At 37.9% G+C, this 26648-nt stretch overlaps 1 protein-coding gene across 1 annotated transcript in view; it reads left to right on the top strand.

Annotated features, from left to right (window-relative positions):
• Positions 1 to 26648, top strand: part of Naaladl2 (N-acetylated alpha-linked acidic dipeptidase like 2) — an 808912-nt gene that overhangs the window by 376386 nt on the left and 405878 nt on the right. Inside the window, 1 exon segment of the mRNA XM_034499893.2 lies at positions 8798 to 8948. Within this exon segment, the coding sequence (XP_034355784.2) occupies positions 8798 to 8948 (151 nt within the window).

Genomic DNA, 26648 nt, shown 5'->3' with positions numbered 1-26648 from the left:
GTGTGTGTGTGTGTGTGTGTGTGTGTGTATTTAATATGTATGTGTTCAGTTGCGTGTATATGAGTGTGCAGGTACCTATGTGTTTCTGTATCTGTATAGCAGGAAGGTGAGGATACCCGTGGAAGCAAAGGGACAATAAGATGTTATTCCTGGGTTATCCATATGTATTTTCATACATGTCTCTACATGTTCTAAAGCTTTCTATGACACTAAAGTGGCTGGCTAGTAAGCCTTAGGAATCAAACTGTATTCACTTCCCTAAAGCTAGTATTATAAGCACATGCCACTACACCTAGTTTCTTTAGTTGGGTTGCAGGGATCGCACTTGGGTCCTCAGACTTGTGCAACAGACACTTTGCTAACAACACAATCTCCAGGTACTTCTACATTATCAGGAAGCTAATCCTTTGTGATGAGTGTCCATGCATTTGACATTTATCAATATTAATCCCCTTGTCCAAACTGCTACCTTCAATAGTAGTTGTATTTTTATGTGTGCTGAGGGTGAGGACTTTAGTGTGTAGGTTTTGAGGCAATGTTATTCAGCTGGCAAAAGCAAGTCAGTCTCTCTGTTAAACTGTAGTTTTTCTGTTATGCTCCTGTTTTCCAAATGAGAGCTCAAAAACTGTAAAAGTGTCCAAATGTGGTTCCTAACACTGTACCAATGCTGTAAAGGTGTTGAAGAATGGAAAACAGAATCATATCTCTTTGATGCTCAAAATGACTAGGGCATTCTAGAAGGGCCATGAATCTTATTGCAAAAAAAAAAAAAAAAAAAAAAAAAATCAAAAGATCAAGGGCAGCATGCATCAGTCCAAAGTGGTAAGTTGGTAACTAATGTCTGAGTTGTTTAGAACTCAGTTGCTGAGTTCTCACTAGTGGATAAGTACATCAGCTGCTGAATTCAACCAATACTTTCTTACTAGACACTTAAGAAATTATATATATATATATATATATATATATATATATATATATACCTCAACTGGACAATGAAAGATAAGGTTTAAAATAGAAACAGAAGTAGAAGTAACAGAAACTTTCTTTTCTGTATCTTTGGATTTGAATTTCTTTGTCTGAATTTTCCCTAGGTATCTAAAAAGTATATACTCACTCAGTGTCCAGATTGGACTTGTTTAAAGCAATGAATGGAGAGCTATGTCAGAGCATTCTCAGGTATCAACTGCTCTCAAAAATATAACACTTGGGTCTGGTCTTTGGAACTACCACCTATTATCTGACCATGTACTGGTACTGCCATTTTCTTTTTTTTTTTTTTTCTTTTTTTTTTTTTTTTGGCATTTGATTTTTGGGCAGTTGATCATGTATAAGTGTGATATGATATATGAGAGAAGCAACCTTGAAATGGCCCAATATATTCATGTATAAGAACTTGTCAGCAAGACAGCCATCAGAATATCAGAGCCTTGTAGGGAAGTCCCTACTAATCTGTTTCCACTCTTCATTAACAAGACAGAAATAAAAACAAAGCATTATTTTTAATTTGTATTTAAAGAATGATAAAGAGAATGTAACACATTTAATTATATGTTTTGATTTTTAAATTTAAAAAAACAATCTGGCTTAATACAGTCACACTGTAACAATGTCTGTAAATCCCACAACAAAATATGTTGCATGAACTTCTCAGTCTCAGTATGTGAACAATAGAACAAAATAAGATTTCTCTACATATATGTACATGATGGATACATATGAAACATTTATTTATTTAATCACTTATTAGTTGATAAGTACAGTAAAATATTCAGCTGTTCAGCAAAAGTAGAAAAATCATTTTACTACTTACTGCACTAGGTACTAAGTAATTTGAAGTCATACATATCTCTTTTCAAGTTGGTCAAAAATCTGTTATTGTTAATGTTTTTCTTCAAACATTTTAATCATTAGAAATAAAATCAAAATAAAATATCACTTGATTTTTGGTGATGACGCTTATATTTTGAAATATGGGTTTCTGTCTTGCAGTGACAGGAGTATAACAGAGACGATACAATGTAGATTTAACAAGGGGAAATCTCTAGGTGGGTGGTTCCTCTCCAGTGTAAACTTGATAAGTTAAAATTATCTGATAGTCAGTTCTCTCTGAGCATGTCTCTGAAATATTATTCAGATTCAGATAATTGAGCTGGAAAGACCAGCCCACTCTGGGTGGAACAGCTCCCTGGGCTATGATCTCTACTGTAAAACAAAGAGAAAATGTACTGAGCACATGCATTCTTCATTGCCTGCTCCTTGATTTTTGAACGTCATGTGATCAGCGGCCTCAGGTTTCTACTGTGTTGTAGTAAGTGTAGCTACTCTGCTTTGGTTCCTGGAAAGTCACATGTGTGCACCCACCCAGGAGCTTTCTGGATTTGCAAATGAAAGACACGCATACACATGCACACACACACACACACACACACACACACACACACACACACACACACACACACACACACACACACACACACGCGCACGCACGCACGCACGCACACACGCACACACGCACGCACATGCGCGAGCCAATTAATTGTACCATGCCTTGACTAGCTCAAAGGCTGGGCAGTTCTAATCCTCTCCGCGGCTAGCACACATTTCCCTCCTGTAATCCTGGCTGAAAGCCCTTTAATTCTATATTATATCTTTGTTGCCCTGGCTCCTTCTGGGCAGCTCCCTAGTCTTTGCTGCCTAGGATGCTTCTGGGCAGCTCTTTCAGTCTGCATTCCTTTTCACCTACATTTCGAATTATTTTCCTTCTGCGGCTCTAATCGTGGCATATGTCTGCTTCCTCTCCCCGAGATCCTAGCCTCTCCAATCTCCAGGTCCCATTTCAGTTTACCTGCACAGCCATTGTCTGTACAGCAATTCTTTATTGCCAATCAAATCCAGCTGGGGGCGGAAAACCTCAGTCTTTGGGAGCAGAATTGAATTGAGACAGCATTAGAACCAATCCCTACCACTACTGAGTCAATATAAGCCCTCCTCAACTATTATCTTTTACTAGAATATTTAATCACAATTATATAAAAAGCAATTATGACATCTGGTATATCAACTTGAATGTGTCTCAGGAAAGCACCTTACTGACTCGTCTATCTGCTAGGTCAGGAGCATTGGTCACAATGAAGTAATGTCAAAGTCAGGTAAAAATTTTCAAACAGATAACTTGCCTTGTCTCTTCTGAATGCAGGAAGAGTCCCCCCCCCTGTCACTGGACAAATTATTTAGGACTGTCTAGTACAATGTGCTCTTGTGAAGTTGATTATTTATACCTATTTTTATGGAAAGCATGATTTCAAGCATATATATATGATTTTGAATAAACACGTTAGACATTTTGAATAAATATTCAATAACTGTATATAGGAGTTAACTTCTCTTCTTGAGATAAACTACTGATTGAATCATTTAAAGTACAAATATTCTCAGGATAAATACAGTGTTGGTAGTTCCATAAAACAATGTTGACTTAATCTTCTGATTATATAATAAATAGTCTAATGTGAAGCAATAAACCTCAAGGTTTAGAGTATAAAAATGTGAATGAGTTTTGAAACTTAGTACTTCACAGTACAATATCAAATTATATCTGAATGAAAAGATGCATTTGGATGTTCACAAAAATTTTAATGCATTATATCGATACTATTTTAATATTATTAGTTTAACATTAACCCATAATTAAATACCAATATATTATATTCTGAGAATCTGAATCATAAAACTACTTAACTCTATCTTTAATAAGAAAAATTAATATTGGAGAATGCATTTCTGACCAATAGTTTAAAATAAATTACTTTTGGTGTTTGGATTGTTGAGATAGGGACTCAAGTATTACAGGAGAGTGTTGCACTCTATCTATATGTAACTGTAATAGATCCTGAACTTAATTTTTCTGTGCTATCTCCAGGTGCTGGTATTACAGCAAGTGCCATTATACATGGTTTTATAATAAAATTTCAACTATGACAATATATAGGCCATATGATAGCTAGCTAGCTAGCTTGATAGAGATAGATAGATAGAGATAGATAGATAGACAGACAGACAGATATTTCTATTTTTTCTACTGTAGACCACATATACTTGGACTATATACACCATCCCAGTTTGTGTACACAGAGTCTTTAATGTTTGTGCAGTAGAGGATTTTTCTAAGGACAGTTCCTGAGAAAATATCCTTGTTATTAAATACAGGAGGTACCTGTCTAAAACACAGTAATTAAGCCTCCATTAAGATTTCAAGATCACTGGGTTAATCTTTATGTTTTTTCATTTGGATCAGAAAAGATGTTTGTTGAAAATATAGTTCAATTTTACATTTATAGATTACAAAACCAAGGAGGGGAGGGATAATGTCAGTTGTCCTATATTCATGATGTCAAAATGGGCACTGGACTTCAGAAACGTCTTCCATCATAATACTTTTGCATTTATTTTGATTGATACAGATTTATTTGGAAGTAATTGAAGACATTTCAAAGAAAGAGAAAAATATGAGTTAGTTGAACTGAAAGGAAGGAGGCTGACTGGAGCCTGTAGAGCATTCCTTCTCTTCCTGTAACCTGACTGGTTTGTCACCAGTGTCCTGCATAGTTCATATAATGTCTGCCTGGATTTTCTCATCTACAAAGCACTTCAGTATGCTTAACAGCTTGAAGAGAATCAAACAGGAAGTTGTAGCCTAATATTTGCCTCCTGTTTTCAGAAATTATACTGCTAGTATCATCATTATCTAGAAACTAAAGTTATCCAAGTTGTAAAAAGTATTGGACAGTGCTCAATACTCTCACCTGTGACAATACACAGGCCTCCTGCATCAAAATATATGCCCCAAGCTTATCTGCATTTATCCATTCACATTGTATTGAAATTAACATTTTTTACCTACTAATAAATATATGTTTAATAAAATATGTGTATCACACATATTCTACTTAGTATCTGATTCTTTCATAAAACACTAATCACAACTCAGAACCATCTGTCCAAGATGTGTACCAGTCCCAATGTGCTTGGTAATTTTCCGTTATTCATTGTCAAGAAAATGTCCCACAGAAATACATTCCTATCTGATAGTGGCAATTTCTCAGGTGTTGATCATTCTTCCTGTGCTTCTCTTATTGGTGCCAACATGACCCCATGATATTTTCTGCAGCCAATCAACTATAATGAAACAATGCGGGAAACTGAATATATTTCCAAGGTACATTGCTTTAAAGGATAACCTTAATGTGACCTGACTTCAGATTCCATATTTCTTTGAAAATCTTGGCCTTGTGGCAGGCACTTCTGTGCTGTTATATTTGTTCTATAGTGTCATCTTTATCTTGCATTCAGTAGCTTAATGTGGTAACTCCTAATTTCACAAATGACTTATTGGTGGATTTCCAATGCCATTGCAAAATATTGCAGAATTTTATCCAAAAAATCTACTTATTTCAATATAAAATTAGATACTATGTGTAATGGGTTGGTTAAATACCATTTGATATTTTCTTGATATAGTATTATTTACGTAATCTAACAATAGGTATGGAAGTCATATAGAACTCATTAATGTAGAAAAATATTATTTATTAAGAAACAATGAAAGAAACTGTATAATGATACTAGTCTGTCATTCATATGTGAACTGTGATAGTTATAATTGCAGGCCAATGTAACACAACAATGTAATCTTAAAACATTATTAAATTTTGTTACAATTTTTATAACCATGTTGTGCAGTTCACTTTGCAAAACATACACTTTGCAAATGGTGATATCATGTTACAGTCTCAAAAATATGAACACACCTAATGGAAAGATTTAATCTTAACTAACTGGAATCTTTTTATGAATAAAAATGTATTTTAACATAGAACAGAATTGTTTTATAAGGAAGGTTAATATTCCCCAATATATTCTCCAGTAATTGGAAGTCCTTCAACACTATTTCAGTGGTAAGAATTTGAGATAGCCAACCTTAAGTATGGATCTCCAAATCATGTATATTTTTCCCATTAATCTTCTCCATCCAATAAGTTTCTCCCTTCTTTCTGCAGAAGCTTATAATAGAAAAGAGAGAGGTCTGCCTTGTCTGAGTGGATTGCTGTAGAAGGCAATTGGTTTCCTTCTGGGTTCTTAGTGCCATTTATATCCTAATTAAAAAGTATAAACCATTGTTAATTATATCAAAATTATCAAGTATAAAACATTTCAACAAAATCACATTGAAGGGCAAAACTTATATTAAATATCAGTGTTTTTATTTTATTTTCACAAGTTATTTTCTTTGTGTGATGCCTAATAATATTTGTTGACATTACATACGTGGAAGACTGACTCTTAGTTGCAGAAATGCTTTCTTCAGATTAGCCTATGGGCATGTCATATCTGCAAGCTTTTTTTTTTTTTTAAGTTGTTGATCTACTTAGGAGGCACAGGCAATGTAAAGCTACCACTTTTGGACCCATGGCCACAGAGCATATAAGAAGGGTAGCTGAATACAAGTCTTAAAGTCAGTAAGCAGATTTCCTCAGTGTTTACAAATTCAAAGTTCCTGCCTTTAATTGCTGCCTTGGTTTCCCTAAATGATGAGCTATAACCTGCAGATCAAATATTCCCTTTACCTCCTTAAGCTGCTTTTGGCCATCCTCTGTATAACAACAACAAAAACCAAACTAGGATATGTGCATGCATGCATGAATGTGGATGTGTGTGTGTGTGTGTGTGTGTGTGTGTGTGTGTGTGTGTGTGTGATTACATGGTTTGTTTTTTCCATAGTAAGTACAGACAAAGAGTATTCCAAATGTTTTCTCTGGACTCTATTTTATTTAGGAATACATGCTATGCAAAGATTGTTCTTTCCAAAGAAATGTTTATGTAGTAATACTAGGGCTTGCCTACTAGGCATTCCATGAGATGCATCATATACATCATTAACCAGAGGTCTGGAGAATAAGCTTGATCCTTGCCTTCAACACAATGCCTACTCAAGGTCACAGTGACTGTCTTTACTCTAGTGCATAGTTCAGTAAACAACTGTGTGTGAAGTTAATTGGGAAGTAAAATATAAGTATTAAATCAGGTTCCTGGATCAGTAGTAACAACTACACTCAATCTGGATGCTAATTTTACTCTGTTTTATTGCTTAAATGACGTCTAATTTCTTTTACTCTCTGATGGAAAACAAATAGAAGTAGCAAATCATGATTATTGTTATTCATATTAGATTAAGTCACAGTAAGGTATGCCACAAAAATAAATCAGTTAAGCATCATAAAATAATCTGGAACATGGGGAATTGTCAAGCTCATCTTTCCCATTAAAATTTACATTGTACATTTTTTTAAAAAACCAGAATAAATCTTTACATCATCAAGCGTCTTGAAGAATGTACCCTGAAACAGTTTTCAAATATTTTCTAGCACGATCAGACAAAAAAGAATTGTTCAAAAACAAACTTCTCATGGGGTTGTTTGGAAATGCTTTAACTTCCCCATCTCTCAGGTGAGGCTGAGGATGCAAAATAAGTGATGCTATGGGGGATCTTGAAAGGTTCATTACAGTAGCTTCTATCCAAAGAGCAAGAAAAGAACCTTGTGTGTGAAGGAAGTACATCATCATAATGGACTGCCTTGGGTTCTGAAAGAGAAGAACAAGCAGACCATTATTCGTATAAAAGCAGAACTCTAGATAGGGTGGAGCCTCTGATAGCTTCACAATAGTAGAAACCCCGTGGACAATTTTTCCATAGCATATGAAAGTCTTTAGCAGAAAAAGAAATCCTGTATAAACAATGTAAACCAATATAGGAAGTAGGAGGGAGTAGTCAAGACCTTTAGCTGAACAAGGGACATTCGTATCACACTCTTATTTCCCAAGGCTCAGAAAACATGGTAAAATGATCAGAATAGCTAGAGGTCAGGGAGTCTTGTGATGAAAGAGTGGCTTTTGAATGTGTCAGAACTGCTGTATTATGATCTCCCAGCAGCTGTGGATACACAGTCCTACAGAAGCTGACATGAAATTAAACTCATGTATATACGGACAGCACTCAATGAACCGAGTAGGTGATTTAAAATCAAATCAAAATAAAATGAAAAATGAGGACATGAATTTGGAAGGGGACTTGGCAGAGAATCAAGAATGATCTAGAAGGATGAAGGAGATATGATCCAAATACATGATATTCATATATGTTATTTTCAAAGAATATGTACCACATGCTATATGTAAAATAAAATAAGAAAATTCACCCATATACAATTCACATTGTTTTATATGCTAATGGTAATTAATATAGAAAGTTTCTGTTGACTTAACACAACCTAAAGTTACTTGAATCTCAGTTGAAGAATTGTCTACATTAGTCTTGCCTTCGGGCACATCTGTGATGTATTATCTTAACTGCTAAACAATACAGGAGGGCCATGCTCACCATGGACATTGCCATCCTTGGGTAGGAAAGTCTGAGCTGTATAAGAATTTTAAATGAACAAGCCAGCGGAAAAAAAGTCAACAAGCAGTGTTCTCCAAACACCTCTTCTTCAATTTCTCTCTCTAGCTTCCTGCTTTAAGTTCTTGGTCAAAAAAATTCCTTGGCGATACGAAACTGTTAGAGAAATAAACCTTTCCTCCACAAGCTGCTTTTGGTCATGATATTTGTCACAATGATGAGAAGCAAAGTGATGTTCTTTTAAATATTGAAAGAATCATTCCATCTGCTGACAATGAGGACACAGTGATAAAGGACCATGTATGTAATGTGTATAACACTTTCAACCGTCTGTTTGCCCTATAGATTTCCTTATTGGAAAAGGCTGGGTTTGGAGGTGCTCTTCTCTACATTGATCCCTGTGATGCGACAGCGTCTGCAGTGTCTAGCTCTGAGCCCTTTATGGTGACTCTGAATCCAGGAGGGGACCCCTCTACACCTGGATATCCCAGTCATGGTAAGCTTGTTCTTGTAAGCCTTATATAGATATGACTTGTAAGTGTATACTAATTTATTCAAGGGATGGTAAGTGATATAAGTCTAAGTGCTTCATACATTCACTTTAGAGTGGGTATCTTTTCAGAAGTATGTACTAATACTCTGTTAGAATAAAGCATGTTTTAGAAATCTATAGTAGGTTGTCATTTCAGTGATGCATGCATTGGATAGACAGAAAGAATATGTTATTACTGATTAATTCATATTTATACATATGAACAAGCAAATACCTGGAATTCTTGTTTGTCATTGTCACTGTTGCAATGGACCTGATAACTATGAGTCCAGAGTTTAAGGCTATGTTATGTCAAGTTGAATAGCAGTGGGGGGAAGATACTAGAAAATATGAATTTACATGTAGTTTCCTTGGATTGCCCCATTTCTATTAGTTTACAGATACTATCTTTATCTTAAGCATCCTTCTGTATTTTTAAAAATTGCATTCAACACAGCGGAGAACATGAGACATGAGCAGGACCACTGTAGTTATGGCAAAATTTTTACATTTCTGCCTGGTGTATCATTGTCACAAATTCTGTCCATACAGTTGGGAGGGTAGGTCTTTAACCCCTTCTCAGGTCAATGCCAACACACTGACCACAATAATTCATTGTCACCAAGGTATGTACAGAATCTATATTCTTTTTACCCACAGTTGTCTAATCATATTTTTTGTAGCCAAACTACAATTATCAAGGCAATTTAATTAACACTTATACAATTTCTCTAATCACAATTACAGACTTTCCAAACTGTCTCCAATTCTTTCATTGGTTTTGTTGTTGTTTGCTTGTGTATGGAGCTGCCTTCAATCTTGAAATAAAGTTTTCATTTAATTGCATGTTCTTTAATTTTCTCCATTTGGTAATATTCTCAAAGTCCCAATTTTTGTACTCTTGTCACTACTTCCACCTAGTCAGCTTGTCTAGTATTTGTGGTCATACCTTCTGTAGAAATACTGAAGAGATTCCATCCCCTTTAGAATGCTCATCGAAAGGAGCCTATTGTTGATGTGTCTGAGTTCTCATGATGCTACCCCAGGTCCCTCAGTTTTGTATTTATCAGTTTTCTCTGTTAGTGCCTGTTGAGATTACCCTCTGTGGCAATGTGAGGAAACATTAAGCACCTTCTTTCCTTTTAACCCCTCTCCCAATTTGAGAAAAGTTCAATGCTTCTCATCTCCTATAATGATAGGGCCATGTACCAAATGATTTGACACTTCTAGAATTCCTTCAGACAAGCTGTTCTTGAACTTTCTTTGTTGCCCAGGCTAGCCTCATATTGTGACAATCACCCTGCTTCTGCCTCTTAAACCTTTGGATTGGTGGTATGAGCCACCCCTCAGCTTAGAATACATTTTTAATGGTGATAGAATGTGCTGTATATATTCTAACAAGGTGAAACACTAAAAAACTATGGAGTGTACAATCATTTATAGCGTTAGTCTTTTTAGATATAAAGATGAACAATATTATCTACAATGTTTCTCCATGCCATTTTAATAGATAGTAACTAAAATTTTCTTTTACAACCATACTAGTATGCCTCCTTTTTTCCATATAAAGTTCAATACATTAGAATAGAACTCTGTTCTATTTTAAAGAAGATTAAAATCCAAAGAAGTAGAACAAACAACAATTCTAGAAGGTATTTTCTTTCTTTTGGTTTTATTTATAATGAATGCAAATTAAAGTGAACAGTCCAGTTACCACTCAGTGTCACCTGTGTGGCTGTATCAATGGCTGCTAGTCTACTATTTTTTTTTTTGTTCTATATATTCCCTAATACCTTATTGCACAGTTCAATATTTTCTAGAAAAAATTGAATAAATTCAAATGACAATAGAGCCATTGTAGCTCTGTCTCATCACTTCAGAGTTCTGAGCCACAACAAGTAAGACAGCGTATAGACCAAAGATGCTTACCATCAAATTCAGTCCTCTTACTTTAAATTTCCAGAACCCACTAGGCAGACAGGAGAGTTGAGTACCAGAGATTGTCCTGTGACCTCCACCTCCACAGTATACCCCCAAACGCCCTACTAATAAATCACACTCAGAGTGTGATTTGTCTAATGCAATTTTTACATCGCTTCAAGTGGGTGATTGTAAGTTAAGATTATGGAAATATTCCTCTAAACATTTTAAATGAATTGCTGGAATGAGACATGGGGATTCCATATAAGGGATTGCTACTTCCTGAGCCTCATTGCCCAGCCAAGTAGTTCCTGAATATTTTTGAATCAGAGCAGGGAAGAAATAGTTTCTAAACACCATATTCCCATCCATGTGGTTCAGAAAAGAATGTCTTGAGGTCATCACTTTAACAAAAGCAATCTTTTGGATACTTCCAGCATGCTAAAGACTTGAGGCTTTATTTTCTTGACAGTAAAAAGGAGATTATGCTGCCCCACTGTGTCTCTCCCAAGGTAGTTTTAAGGAAATGAAAAGCCTTGAGTTCCAAGTCAGACTTAAATGGGAACTTTGAAGGAGAGAGCAATCCATCTGTATTCAAACTCACTCTGCTGGTGATTCTGAAGCAACTCAACTTTGAGAAGCACTGAGCCAAAGCAGCTTTATTGTACTTCATCTGCCACGTCCAAATTGGACCAGTGGGGCCAGTGCTCTGAACTCTGTGACCTAGTGCTTTTGCTCCCTCAGCATTGGGGCCTTTCATATTTGCTCTCTCAACATCAATCAGGATTCTGACGTGGCACGCTGGATTTCAGGCCAGTTCTTGCTCTCAGCAGGCTACTGGTACAAAGCCAATGTGGCCGAGTAAACAGTCTCTTCTGGGACCATGAGTGATGCCCTTGGTGATGTTTGTCCTCTAGTTAATCTCTGATTATAATCTAATGACTGCTCCTTCAGAAAATGTGAAAGCTGTTATCTCTGATGCATTATTCACGGAATAATGTGCACTGCAAGACTTCTCATGTCTTCAGTCACTCAAAACACAATTCTATGGATACCAAAATTTAAAATTTTTACTATTTTCATCTTGACTTAATCTTGAGTACCTGCATACTGTACTTCTGGTACTCTATCTTATTTAAAACATTTATCTGTCTCCCTGTCCTGTGTCCCCCTCTGTGCTTGTGACCATTCTTTTCTCCATTTTATCTTTTTATAAATTTCTTGAGAGGAAGTTATTTTTAGTGGTTTTACTCTACTGAAGTATGCCAGAGGCACAGTTTATTTAATATTCCCACTGTTACAATTCAGTGGGTCTGTGTGCTGTTTATGTACTTACTGTCTGCTCAGCATCAGCCCTGCCAGCCAGCGCTACTAAAAGACTCAGATGATCACGGTGACTTGTGACAAGGCTTCATCAGGTGTCCTTGGTCCAGTTACTTGGACAAATGTCTGATGACGGACTTGACTTGGCACTAAATTACCTGAGACAGTGTTGAACTATTCCCTGACTAGAATACCAGAAAATATAAATATAAGCCTAGCTGTGGAAGCAAAGTGTTAGATATTTATGGCATAGAATGAATCAATTTTTGCTTGGTTGGAGAAATATTGAAATTTTCTGTATTCATATCATTTTGCTATACTGAATGGTAGCTTATGTTCTGGTGCATTTCGTCCCTCCCATTTTAAATTTATTTATTCATGTTACATCTGGATCGATGCTCCCTTCCAGTCTCCTCTTCCACAGTCCCTCGCTGTTGGGCTGTGGTTCATGTGTGGGTGTGAGTTCTTTGGGGCTGTTGGACTGAATTGGGGATCCAAAGTCATGGCTTGAGGAGGCAGAAGCGCAGAAGAATTTGACTGAGTTCACTCCACGAAGCACCAGGTAGACCTCAGGCTGTGAGAAGTTGCAGAACTCTGCTCCGGGAGTGGGGAGATCTTAGTCTGAGACCCACGGGGGCAGAGCTCTTGGATGGGGACCCCAGGACAAGAAGGCGTGCAGAGATCGACTGGTCTCAGACTCCTGGGTTCTCAGGCGCTGCTGGGAGCCATGGAAGAGTTGAAACTGGGGGCATACAGGCTGGATCAGCCCACAGCTAAGGGGGACGAAGAGAGCTTTGGCAGCACCCCATAGGGGGAATGAGACTCTTGGTCGAGGTGACTCACTTGGCTGGGTCATGGCTGGCTCAGCTAGCTTGCTTGAGTTGGCAGGCCTCCATGGCTGGAATGTAGAGAAGTCCTCCGCCAGGAGAGTAGGTGACAGCTCATTGGTTGAAGGCCCCCTCTACAGTTCTCCAATGCAGGCCCCAATGACATGAAGAAGTCCATGGTTTTAAAAAGGTTTATTGTCATGGTGGAAAGTGGATGAAGCTGTACCCTGTGTCCTCAGGGCAGGCCTGAGGTTAAATATCTTTTGCAAGAAGGAGGGTCTGAGAAGGAAAGCTTAATTGCCTATGCCCTCTGGCCTTTAGGTAATTCATTGATATGGAAATCTCTTGAGACTGTGGCTGGCCTGTACTCACACCCTTTATCTGTGCTATGTGACTGAAGGCCACAAAACTTTCTTTGGGAGGGGTTGTGGATGGTTGAAGCTAAGTGAAAAGAACCAGGGCCCAGGAGCAAGGCTTAACTCCTATCATCCTATTAGGGTATCCAGGCTTCGAGGCCTGCGCTCGATCAGGTACCCAGCTGCCTCTCAGAGCCCACTGTCCCATACCTCCCCCAATTCCCTACTCCTTTTCTCCTGTAAGAAGGTGGAGAACTCCCTTTGGTATTCCACCACCCTAGCACATAAAGTCTCTGAGGGGACTAGACCCAACCTGTCTCACTGAGGCCAGACCAAGTAGCCCAAATAAAAGAACATATCCCATGTACAAACAACAGGTTTTTGGAGAGCACCGAAATAGTTGTTTGGGATAAGTGTTTGAAACCCACATAGAGAACAAGGTGAACATCTGCCACATATGTGTGGGGGCCTGGTCCAGCCTGTGTATGCTCTTTGGTTGGTGGCCCCAAAGGTCCAGGTTGGTAGACTCTGTTCGTCTTCCTTTGTAATTCCTATCCCTTTCAAGATCATCAATCCTTCCTCAACCCTTTTATAAAGGTCCTCAAGCTCCACCCAATATTTGGTTGTGGGTCTCTACATTTGTTTCAATCATGTTCTGGGTGGATCCTCTCAGAAACCAGTCATGGTAGGCTCCTGTCTGCAAGCATAACAGAGCACTATTAACAGTGTCAGGGATGGGTGCTTGACCATGGATGGGTCCCTAGTTGATCCGGATTTGTCTAACTATATGAAATATTATCAAAGTCTACTCTTTGATCTACTTAAAGAAGAATTATTGTTCAATATCCAAACTTTCCTGAAAGTTTCTTTCATGAAATATTAAAGATACATATTATTTAAATTCAAGCATCACTTTAAAAGCGAAACTTTGTTTTGAAAAATAATTTGTGATGATAAGTTTTCATGACCCTATTCAGAAAATTTTTTATTGATTGCTGAAATATCTAAGTGTACAGCCTACATAAATGCCTTTGAGTGGTTATTGCTCTTAAGAAATCTGTGTGCTGCTTGGTGTATCTGTCATTCAGATTGTTCTTCATGGCTGTACTGGGAGCATTTTTCTTTGAACAAATACCAGATCGATAGAGTCATTTGTTTTGCTTAAGAACCAAAGTTTTCATAGAAATCTATGGTGAGTTCTTATGGTGATAAAATTCTACTGAGAGATGTATCAGCCGTTAAGAGCTCCTGAAATCCTTCTAGGGGACTTGAGTTTGCTGCTACATCTGATGTCTCCACATCTCTAGGGACTCTAGCATCCTTCTCTGGCCATCTTGGGTACCTGTACATACACACATACACACACACACACACACACACACACACACACACACACACACAAGCACGCACACGAACGCACGTGCACGTGCACACACAAATAAAAAGAAAATGAAATATTTTAAAAGTTAATTTAAAAATAGATGTTCAAACACATTTTTATACAATTTATATTATGAGCTATTTAAGTAATGTCTTAAAATTTTTGGAATTTTCATTTTTAATTTGTGTTTTATTAATTATACATATATAAATTTATTTTAAAATATTATAAATGTGGAGGGGTATATACTGAGCACAGACATCCTTAGATATTAGAGGTGCTTTGTCTTCTGAACTGGAAGATACAGTAAGCTTTGTTTTCCAGAAGCAAGTCGTGGAAACCAAATTCAAGACTTCTGGAAGAGAAGAAAGGGATTGTAACAGCTGAAAATTTCTTCACTCCTTTTAATAGTCTCATAAACAGAATAGCTTTTACTAGGTCCAAATTCCAAAAAAGTAAACTGACCTAGATCAAAAAGTAACCTAATTAGCACAAAAATAACACAGAGTTATAAATTGTCTAATTTCTAAGCTAAGGCTGCTTCCCTAATAATGTTTTGTATCCGTTATGTAGCTTATGTGTAAGAGTTTGAGCTGTTAACAAACAAGAAAACATTAAATTTAATGCAGAAAAGTACTGGACTTTGGCTTAACACTGGGCACACTGGGACTTTGGAAAGCTGTGCTGAGGCTCAGAGGTTTTGCAGTGTTATGGAAGGAAGGGAAAGCAAGGACTCATTTTGACACATGGGTTCCAGAGGTTTCACTCTGTCGTGCCTGGGGAGACATCAGAGGTGGCAGGAGCATGTGGTGAGGCTCCTCACCTGGGTCTGTGCTGTTCCTTTGAAGGCCATCTCTAGCACACTACTTTTGCCAGCTGTAGCCCACCCCCCCCCCCCGCCCCAGCAATCACAAACCTGGAAGGAGATTTCATATTCAAATCATACCAGATATCCAGATATGTCAATATGACACCCAAATTCAGACAGAGCCCCCACCTCCTCTGGTACATAGATATTTCTATTAATCTTTTTCACTGCAGAAATAATTAGATTATTATACAAGAAATAAAAAAGAGGTCGGTCAACAAAAGAGTGTAAGAGAAAAATGCAAGCCCAAAATGTGAATTTAGAAGCTTAATAGATAACACAATAGTTAAGAGCACTTCTTTTCTTGCAGAGGACCAAGATTTAGGTCCTACCCAACATAGTAGCTTACAACCAACTATTACTCAAGTTCTAGGAGTCTGATGGTCTCTACTGATCTTTATGGGCATAAGGCATTCATGTGGCACACATACATACTTGCAGGAGAAATCACTCATATACTTCAAAAATGAGAATAAGTATTTTTAAATGGATATGTTGAGTTTTAACCATATACATTTGATTACTTATTTTTATTATTAGTATTGGTGTTTGGTGTGGTTTGATTTAGTTTTGGTTTTAGAGGAATATATTCAAAATCTGTCCTTTCCCCAATTTTATGAACTTTCAACTTATTAGAGTTGGATGGCATGTAAGATGCATTTATCTTATTTCTAAAAGTTGATTTAAAGCATTACTAAACTTCATTAGTGATTGTTTTCTAAAGTAAATAAATAGATTAATTAATTAATTAATTAATTAACCTTTCTTTTTGCTACATGTTTAGCTTTCTTATCAACATTACTTAACATTGCTGTACATTACCCCTGGACTCTGACATGACTTGTCTTTTAAGTAGCTTTTCCCTGTAAAAGAAGGGACCCTCGTACCCTACCAAGTCATTCAATGATTTCTCCTTGGAAGAAGTTTTGAGGAGGTGGTTTGGTATGGCCTCTTGTTTCATAACGCAATTTAACAAAAAGGCAAAAGTAAGATATTCTGCCAACGAGAATTCCAGTAACACTGGAATTACCTCAAGTAGTAAAAAAGTCAGAATCCACACGAAAAGCTCTGAAGTCCCGAACTTACCTTTGAAACAAGTATTTCATGGTTTCAGATTAAATTCTTTCCTCACTGACACTGAAATAGCATCCAAAGGGCACAATTTCATTAGCAGTCCCCAGGAAATGTTATACTACAGCATAATTTTGCTTTCCATTTAAAAATTTCAAACAATGAAAACCTATCGGAAAGGTATAGTACAAAGAATTTGTCCTTTTTTTCTGTACCATATGAGGATATAGTTTCTTTCCATTTTTCTTTTTTACATATCTATTTTTTAAAACATTTTTATTTAAAGAAAATAGATTATTTTCTCATGCAGTATGTCCTTATTTGTTGGTACCCGAGCTAGCCCACGTTTGGGCGCCAAAAATGTTGAGAACCGCACTAGCCCACGTTCAGGCGCCAAAATGTTGAGGCCCCCTCCACTCTGCGCTTGGCTGACACTGTATCCTGGCCCAAGCTGTCGCTCTGGTCTGCAGGTTGAGGTTCAGCAGGAGAGAGAGTGAGGACAGACTCGAAGAACGGAGACCAGACAGAGTGTGTTTCAATCTCGTTTATTCTTCAGTCTCTCTTCCTAGTCCAAGTCCCAAGTCTTGAGTTCCTAGTTCCTAGTTCCTAGTTGTACTCCTCCTAGTTCCTAGTTGTATTCAATCTGTTCTCTTCCGAGTGTCTAATGTCTACTCCTACTCCTAGTGTCTGAATCTCTGCTACTCCAAATTGTTCTCCAAGTTGTACTCTCTAAAGTGTCTGATTCTCTCTTCTCTCTTCTGTCTGCCTCTCGCCTTTATATGTCTCACTTCTAAGCCATGCTTTTTGGTCTCACCTTTAATCATGCCCTTAGGTCTTGTCTCTTAATCTGATCTCTACACTTCTAAGTCACACTCTTAAGTTACACACTTTTAATCTCACACACCCAAGGTATCTAAACCAAGATTATCAGAGTGTGCTCAGGTGTTGTAGGCTATTATAATCCAAATCTTATGTCAGGGTATATGGCTCAAGATGGCTGCAAAGCTGATAGCCACTTTCTGCTAAAAGTCGGCTCCCAACACTTATTATCATCTTCTCTTCCTCTACTCCCAGTTTCTCCCCAGGTCCAATCATCTCCCGTCCCCTCCCGATCCATTCCCTTTCTCTCTCTCATTATAAAGAACAGGCTTCTAAGAAATAACAACAAAATACAATAAAATAAAACAAAAAGTAATCACACCAAAGTTGGACAAGAAAACCAACCGAAGGGAAAGAGCCCAAGCAGGCAGAAGAATCAGAGACCCAATCCATCAGGAGTCCCAATGTAGGGCATGCAAGACCTTGCTACCAGACCAGCATAAGAACTGGTATGGTTGAGTGAGCCGAGACCCAGGAATCTTGGAGAATTTTTTAAAATGTATTTTATTGGATATTTTATTTATTTACATTTCAACTGTTAACCCCTTTCCCGGTTTACCCTGCTTCTATGCGGGTGTTCCCCGAGGTACCCATGCACTCCTACCTCACTGTCCTGGCATTCTTCTACACTGGGGCATCGAACCTTCAGAGGACCAAGGGACTCTCCTCCCATTGATGCCAGATAAGGCCTTCCTCTGCTACATATGCAGCTGGAACCGTGGATCCTCTTTGGTCAGTGGTTTAGTCCCGGGAGCTCTTAGGGGTCTGGTTGGTTGATATTGTTCTTTCTATGGGGTTGCAAACACCTTCGGCTCCTCCAGTCCATTGGGGTCCATGTGCTTAGTCAGATGGTTGGTTGCAAGCATCTGCATCTGTATTGGTTAGGCTCTGGCAAAGTCTCTCAGGAGAAGAGCAAGAGCAGAGCTTCTTTCTACCTATTTCTGTACCTGTAATGGAAGACATAATGATGACACCCCACTGAGAGGACCATAGGCACTCAGTCACATATAGCTTTGAGCCCTCAGCCAAGGAACTTCCCTTTCTGAGTATTGCTTTCCCCAAGAAGTATATAATATCTGATTCACCCCAAATAAAGTGAATACATTGTCATCCAACACCAAATAAAACAATATGATCAAGGATCATCTCAAAGAACTGCTTCATTAATGATCATCCCAGGAAAGAGTCACTCCTAAGACCCTCAAAGAAGGCTTTCTCTCCTCCAGCGTCTCTGGGACTCTCAGTACTAGTTCCAAGCCAGGCTGGATCCTATTGGCCCAGGGTTCTGCCCTTCCCCTTCCTACCTGGTGCATACATACCCTGAAGGGTAACGTAGACCAGGATACTATCCCTGACTTCCTCTCCCTGAGGAATGCTGGCAGCACTCTGTCACCCAGGCAGAGAGGCAAACCTATGTTTGACACCCTATAAAATAGTAAACTGAAAGCTATAAGTTAAACTCTGAGGACATGGTGCAACTCTGCTTGCAGCTTCTGTCTCTGTGAGTTCATAAGAGTTTTGCTCAGTTGATTTGGAAAGTCCTATTCTCTTGGTATCTTCCATTAAATATTTTCAAAGGATGGGTTTTGTTTTTTAACCACAGACACTTTGTTGCTTTTAGCTTTGGTTTGGTTGTCCAGTGTAGCCATAAGAACATGTCTACCACAGGGACCTGTGATTAAGTATTCATTATTGTTCATGTGGCTGTCATTGGAGGTAAGTCTGTCAGAGAAGAACTGATATTAGTAGCAGGCTTTTATCTACCTAATGAAAAGCCTGACAATCTGAACATCATTGTGTGTACCACAGAGATATGACTGACTTTATCCTTGTCCATAGAAAGGGCAGACCGATACTGTCCAGTTTGATAGCCATAAGCTATGACTATCTTCTTAGCTTTTACATTTAAATCAATTAAAGCAAAATGAAATTTAAGATGCAGTCATCCTAGTCACATTTCAAACAGTTGGGAGCCATTATGCTGTGGCAAAGGATTTATACTTCTACATGGGTGCTACACAATATATGTCTACATTACTACTTTATATGGAAGTTGATAGTTGTCTGCCTCACATTACCCGGGAGTCTGTCTCTCCACAGTTATGATAACCCAGGGTTGTTTATCTTTTTAGTTTAATTTTATTTTTTACCACTGGCATTATTTGAATGCTGAATTTACAAAGCAGACATTATGAACCACATGTTAAGCAGGCTTCATGAATACTTTTATGGTTTAGTGTGGAACCAAAACATAGCTGAGTGCTTTCTAAAGTAAACATTTTCCATTTCCAGAATTCTCAGAAGAGTTTTTGCATTTTAAGTATGTTAAAATAAATCTTGTAATGTTATTTTAAAGTGTTATTGCATTTGCCTCAAACTGCTAGCTTTGTAAGTTCCAGCCCCCTTCTGACAGTTTAGGCTGCGTGAAAAGTGGCTTCCACTTTTGTTTTGCCTACCAACCATCTCTCAGTCGAAACGTATCACTGAGAATTAAAAGATTAAATTATATTTGAAATTTTGCATGCTTTGTTTTTGAAAGAAAATAATGGTTAAGCGTTAGAATGGTTAAGCTTGGAAGTTTGAACTTGGACCATTTTTTTTTTCAGTAAATCAAAAGCTAGATTTTGATAGTTGTTCCCATGTGAAATTAGCTGTGTCTGCTGCAAACAATAAGCTTCCTTTCCAAGGGAATTGATGCCACTGGCATATTTGCAACTTTTATGGTTTATACATATAAGCATACTTCATCTGATAATACGTACATACCTTGCTGGCTATTGGGTAAGGGCTTCTTCAAACCTCTCTTCTCTTTTGCCCCTCTGAGTTTTAGCATTAATTGTGGCTTGTGACTTGATAACATTGACAAAAACTTTTATTACATGTTGTTTAGGAAACAGAAAGTCAAACAAACCTAAATAAACAGCCTCCCCATAAGACATTTTTGGCCTTGTTGCATTATGATGCCTTCTCTAATCTTCAGAAGCAAATTAGTCCGAAAGATCTAATTTTATGCAAGACACTAGGTGGGCTATTGTTTGATCAGTTTTTACCTTGGGATTGCTGGCCTACAAGCATAGCCCATTCTTTTTGCTATGAAAATATCTGTAAGTGCATAGAGATGCATAGTTTACCTTGCAGGCTTTTTGTATTTTGTGGTGTAGGCTGTGATTTAAAAAGTAAGGCAAGATGTAGGAAAAGGGTGAGCTGGTGACTTTCATGTGGTTACAGGAGAGCTCTCACCTGCACACTGCACCTGTTCATGAGTCAGCAGGAAGCAAAACACTTCACACTAGAAAGTAATCTGGTTGATTGTTTAACAATTAAAGCTGTAATTAGATTTATAATTGAATTTTTGGTGTAGTCTAATGTCTGGAAAATCTCTGTATTTCAACTAATCCTTCACTCAGCATGATCTGTTCCAACCCACTGCCAAGCATGTGCAAAAGTCTGTCTTTTTTTCCCCCCCAATAAAAATTAAAACCAAATTGTTAGTCTTCTCTAACCATTCCCTTAGGTGACTCATGCCCCATTTCAGTGATGGAATAGAAAGCTCAATTATATTCTAGAAAAAGAATGTTGAAGTGATAATTTTAAGGCCAAAAATAAAATATGCTTTACACAGTTATTTCCAGAATATATCTTATAAAGCTTCCACGTGTTCCATAAACACAGTAAAATCATTGCTATGGTATTCCTCTGAAGCTCTCAGTCTTATCAATACTCCAAGCAGGCTTTGGGATCTAGAGCAAAGCTTACCTGCATAAACATAGCGCAGAATCATACTCCAACTTCTTGCTCAGAGGAATAACGGCATTTCAGGGATGATTCGGCAGACTACAGGATCCTGGAGTTAAACAAGGAAATTCAGCCGCTGTAGAATAACTAAATGATATACACATAAACCAGGAATGTTATTTAAAGTAAAGGTATTTTATATGAATAATTAACTGTTCCATTATTCATTTACAAGATACTACCATGATGACTCTGTTTAGATTCAAACCAAGGCATTTCACTGTGTCTTTTCACTGTGGCTTTTGTCTGTGGATCCTAGGCTAGGTGACATTGAGGTGATAGATGTCCTGGTCAGTCCCTAAAATTCATGTGTTGAAGTATGCAACTCTAGTATTACTGAGTGCTGTTTTTTCCTTTTAATTTCTTTGAGAGTATAATTCCCTCTCTTTGAAGACAGAAATACAGAGTAATTTACAGGGAAGCATCAGTACATGAGCCCATCCATCACCAATTTTCTCCTAATAAGCGAAGATTACCATTCTCAACTTACAGACAGGAGAACCAAAGGTTCAAGTCCAATGTCAGCAATATAGTGATTTCAAGGTTAGCACACATATACATATGAGACCATGTTCTGAAACAAAGAAACAAAAATAAATTTAAAATAAAATGGTTAGGACACAGGCAAGCTCAGAGAAAGGCTCCTGTAAAAAGAAGGAAGAAAACACATGGCTGTCATAAGCCAAGGAGTGAGGGTTTAGAAGAAAGCTGCTGTGCAGACATCTTGATCCTGCACACTAACTTGTGTTACTATGAGGACATGGACTCTGTTCTTGCCATTAGTCTGTGTTATTTGGCTATAGAGTTCAAGCAACCGAACAGATGAAAGGAAACTTGAGAATCAGCTTCTTTGATTTCATTATTATTAGTACTGTAAAGGAAAGAGATAGTGTCTCTGTTTACACGTTCTTCAAGAAGTAAATGAAAGAATAGAATACGAAGTGAACCTTTTATGTACTTCACGAATATCTGTTACAAAGGTGCTAAATTGTAAGTAATTTAATCACAACTGGATATTTACTTGAACAAATATATATATATATATATATATATATATATATATATAAAGAACTCAGCACCCTACTCCTGAGTTTAGTCCTCATGGGCCAAGGAAATGTAACCCAGAATAAATGTGAGCATTCCAGAAAAGAACCTGGCTTTCAAAACTTCTGTAGCAGTTACAGTAAGGCAGTTGAGTTTTTAGACAAAGAAAGCTATATGGGACACAATGTTTTGTGGAAGGGCTACTGCTTATGTCACCCTAAGGAACCATGTGGCTTCAGGCAATCACTAATGAGAAAATCTGAATTTGTGAAGTGTGGTGATCATTCATAGTTTTAAATTGTTATATGTTTATGTGTGTGTCCAAAGCTTTGTATGTATGTTCATGTAAGGAAATATGATAAAGGTTGTGGCTGTACACATTTATATGAGCCTGTAGGCCAAAGGGTAATCTTGGGTGTGTTCCCTCAAGTGCCATACATCTTATTCCTTGAGATAGTCTCTTAGTGACCAGAAGTTTCCAAATAAGATAATCTTACAGTCCTGCAAAGTCCCAGTAATCTTGTTATCTCCCCCTCCTCAGCACTGGGATTGCAAGTGAGTTCTACCAAGTATCTTATGGAGACAGTAGGGCTGAGATTCAGCTCCAAGCTGGCCTGCAGACCCTAGTGTAAGGCTACCAAAAACAGGTTTCAGAAAGAGTTCTTCTCAATCAGTAAGGAATTAGGAGCTGGACCAATTTAGGCTTGGCTTTCCACAGTAGTGGAAAAGCTCTGCTCAGGAGATTGCAAGACACATAGCAGGGAGACATACAAACACAGACAGAGGCTGACTCCCAGAACTACTGTGAAGAGTTCGTTCCACCTTAAAATGCAAACAGGGCAAAACTCAACTTCTTTGAGTTCCCCTTACATATAATTAAAATTACTTGTATCACCTCTCCTGCTTAAGGTGCCTGTCAGGTAGGGAAGAGAGGCAATGGTGTTAAAAAAGTGAGTCCTCACACAGAGACCTCACAAGCTACTGCTTGGAACCATGGAAGGTAGCTTAGTAACCACTCTTGGGTTACCTAGAGCTCAAGTGTGATAATTAGAAGCAGGGCAGGCTTGAAAGAGGCTCTGAAGCAGGGCCTCGAGGACAGCCTCGGGCGGTACAGCAAAGCCTGGAGGAGTGTGAACATCAGCTCCTAAAGCTGACTGCTGGCAGACAGCTCTAAGGCATTCTTCAGCAGACTCCAGCAGGCGGCAGTTAAGTCTTCCAGTAAGCAGACCAAATAATGAGCAGGTTCGCAGGCACACAAAGTAAAATCACTAATCAAAGGACAGGTAGCCAGGAGGGCGGGTACAGTGATCAGTTTCCAGTGTCATCCAGCTGTGTCAGCTTCCTCAGTGTCCCTTGGAAAAAAGCAAAGGACCCAGCGAGTTCTGGATGTTTTCTGTTTTAAATTCCAGTGCTGCATTGTATTAATGAAGCAGGTTTGGATTCTCTACTTTGGAAAGACCGTTGGCGAACATGACTTTGCTTGCTTCTGTGTAAACAGTGAATAGTGGAAAAGACAGTGACTGGCGTGATTAAATACTTGAGGACATTGCCCTACATACTAGTTTTAATTCCTTACAGCATCAAGCTTGGTTCTGAGACTAACCGGTCCGGAGCAAAAGTGAATATAATGAGCTCTGTGGGTAGAATTCAGCTGGTAGACCGCTCTCTGGTGGCAACCATGAGGCTGTGTTGAGTCCTCTGAACAGAATGCTTGTAATCCCAGCAAGAAGAAGATGCATGAGAATCAGGAACTCATAGTTATTCCTAGATACATAGTGAGTGTAAGATAAGACTGAGCCCTAAGGAAAAAAAGATTAATATTCTGTAACTAAATATGGTAGAGGTTGGTGGCTATTACCTGGGGCATCTTTTTCCAGTGAACTATATACCTAAAAACAAACAAAAACAAAAAACAACAACAACAAAACAACAACAACAACAGCAAAAATAGATTTAGAAAATCACCTGTAAGATGTCAGAGAACTCACTGAACATCTGACAAAAAAGGAAATGTCTTTTGGAAAAGTCCCATAAATTATCTGGATAGATATTGCTTAAATTTTTTCAATTATTTACATGTGAGGTGAAAGCAAGCTTCCAAGTTACTAAATAAATATGTGAAAACAGAAGTATCAAATGCTACTTCTACCAAGAATCATCTCATTTTCTGAAATAAAGATGGCATCAATTAAACTATTTAAAAGTCTAGAATTAAGGGGCTGGAGAGATGGCTCAGAGCACTGGTTGTTCTTCCTAGAGGATCTGGGTTCAATTCCCAGCATCCATGGCATTCCAAAACTGTCTGTAACTCATATTCTCATGTAGACATGCAGGCAAGACACCAATGCATATGAAAATTTAAAATTAGAATTAAGGTGTATTGGCAATTATTATTAGCTTTCTGAAGTTTTCAATTATGTGACATATGATATTTATACTTATAGTCAAATTTCTGATTGTTTTCATTAAAAACATGAACTTTGGAGAGTATTCAGAAATGTACATTGCCACATAATTGGCAGTACAATATGGAAGAAAAGCTGAGTTTTTTCTTTTGTCAGAGATAACTACTGCAACCTTTAAAATTAGGCATGTAAATGTTATGTCATTTGGCCTGCTATGAAGCTACATTTAAATAGAATGACCCAGGAGATGGGCAGTGGCCATGCCTTCTGCCCAAGGCCTTTTCAATACTTCCTCATGTTTAACAGTTATAATTTTAAAATAGGTTATGTGTATGCATTTGACTTTTATTTGCATTATCTACCTGATAATTCTGGAGTGTGACCACATCAGTTTCTTTCATGATTATTTGGAAACACTGGAAAAATGGAGGTGCCTAGTATCTCCCTGAGAACTGGAACAAAGAAAAGGATATTAAAAATTGTCAGGACTAAAACATTTAGTTGTTACTGTATAAAGAGTTCTGAAAAGCAAAGTCTGGTTAACCATTTTTTATGTACCAAGTTGCTTTCACAAATGTTTCTGTTTCTTTACACAGAAACATCAGGTAGGCTTTTTAAAAAATTATTGACATTTTATAGATAATTCCAGTAACCCAAGTACCTCAATTTACCATAAGTACGGGATTTCCCTTTTGATTTTTTTTATGTACAGCAATATATACCTACATCACAAACAATTGAGGGGAATGCAGAGCGTATAAACATTACATATGTGAGGGGTTTAACACACCATAGGTCAAAATGGTTCGATGATTCTGGGACAAATGACAGAGAGACAAATGATGACTTTTAGTTTTCCCATGATGATTGAAGTCACACAATGTTAGGGCCATGGAAACCCTGGTGTAATCTTCTCATTTCACACATAAATAAACTACAAATGTTAGGGTCCCATGATTTGCTTAGAGTCAAGAGGCAAGCAGATCTTTTAAACAGATTGTTGGATAGATATTACGTGCTTACTCTTCTTTAAGTCCATACATGCAGATTAACAGTGTTTGTGAGGAGAACAACTGTTTCTGCAATCAAAAACAAAAGAAAACAAAATTCCTTAGCAGCTACTAAGTGCCAGAAGCAATGCTGGGCTTCTGCAGAACCAGTCTACTTAGGGCAGGATCATAGTCAACGTTTTAAGAAATGAAAAAGAGATCTTCATCAGACAAATTGCTTTCTCACACCAAGTAGCCTCTGACCAAGAAGGCTGAGTGGTGCCTGGCACATGGGTTTATATCACATGTATCAGGTCTGGCACCCAGAGGGAAGGATGTGAGAGCTAGCAAGTCACCTCAGCATAAATTTTTAGTTCTCAAAAACAGCGCTGACAGCTCTCCCTATGGTCTACAGATTAGTTAACCAAATCGGCTACAGATATCATATCTCTGTCTAGTTAGCTAGGCCAACATCTGCAGCTGGGAAAACAAGTTTGGTGTTTTAGGCAAAGATCTGATATAGTATGAGTTGGCTATTGATTATGAATTTAAAGAAGACATTTAAAACTAAACGTACTAGGTCAACCCCATGTGATTCCATATTATACTCAGAGCAAGGTGAGGTAGTTTTGTTTCAGAGGAATCTATATTCCACAATAAGCTGATAATCTTCATTGGGGAAAAAAAGCAGGTGTATCTAATAGATACATAGGAAGCACTGCTCTCTTCATCAAGACAAGGACCACATGATGGAGAAAATGTGAGGTGCTTTGGATCTCTGTGGCTGCTTGATCAGGACTTCATTT

The sequence above is a fragment of the Arvicanthis niloticus genome, chromosome 4, assembly GCF_011762505.2.
Source record: "Arvicanthis niloticus isolate mArvNil1 chromosome 4, mArvNil1.pat.X, whole genome shotgun sequence".
Classification (NCBI taxonomy): domain Eukaryota; kingdom Metazoa; phylum Chordata; class Mammalia; order Rodentia; family Muridae; genus Arvicanthis; species Arvicanthis niloticus.
The sequence above is the reverse complement of the archived record's forward strand: the minus strand, read 5'-3'. Positions and strand labels throughout refer to the sequence as shown.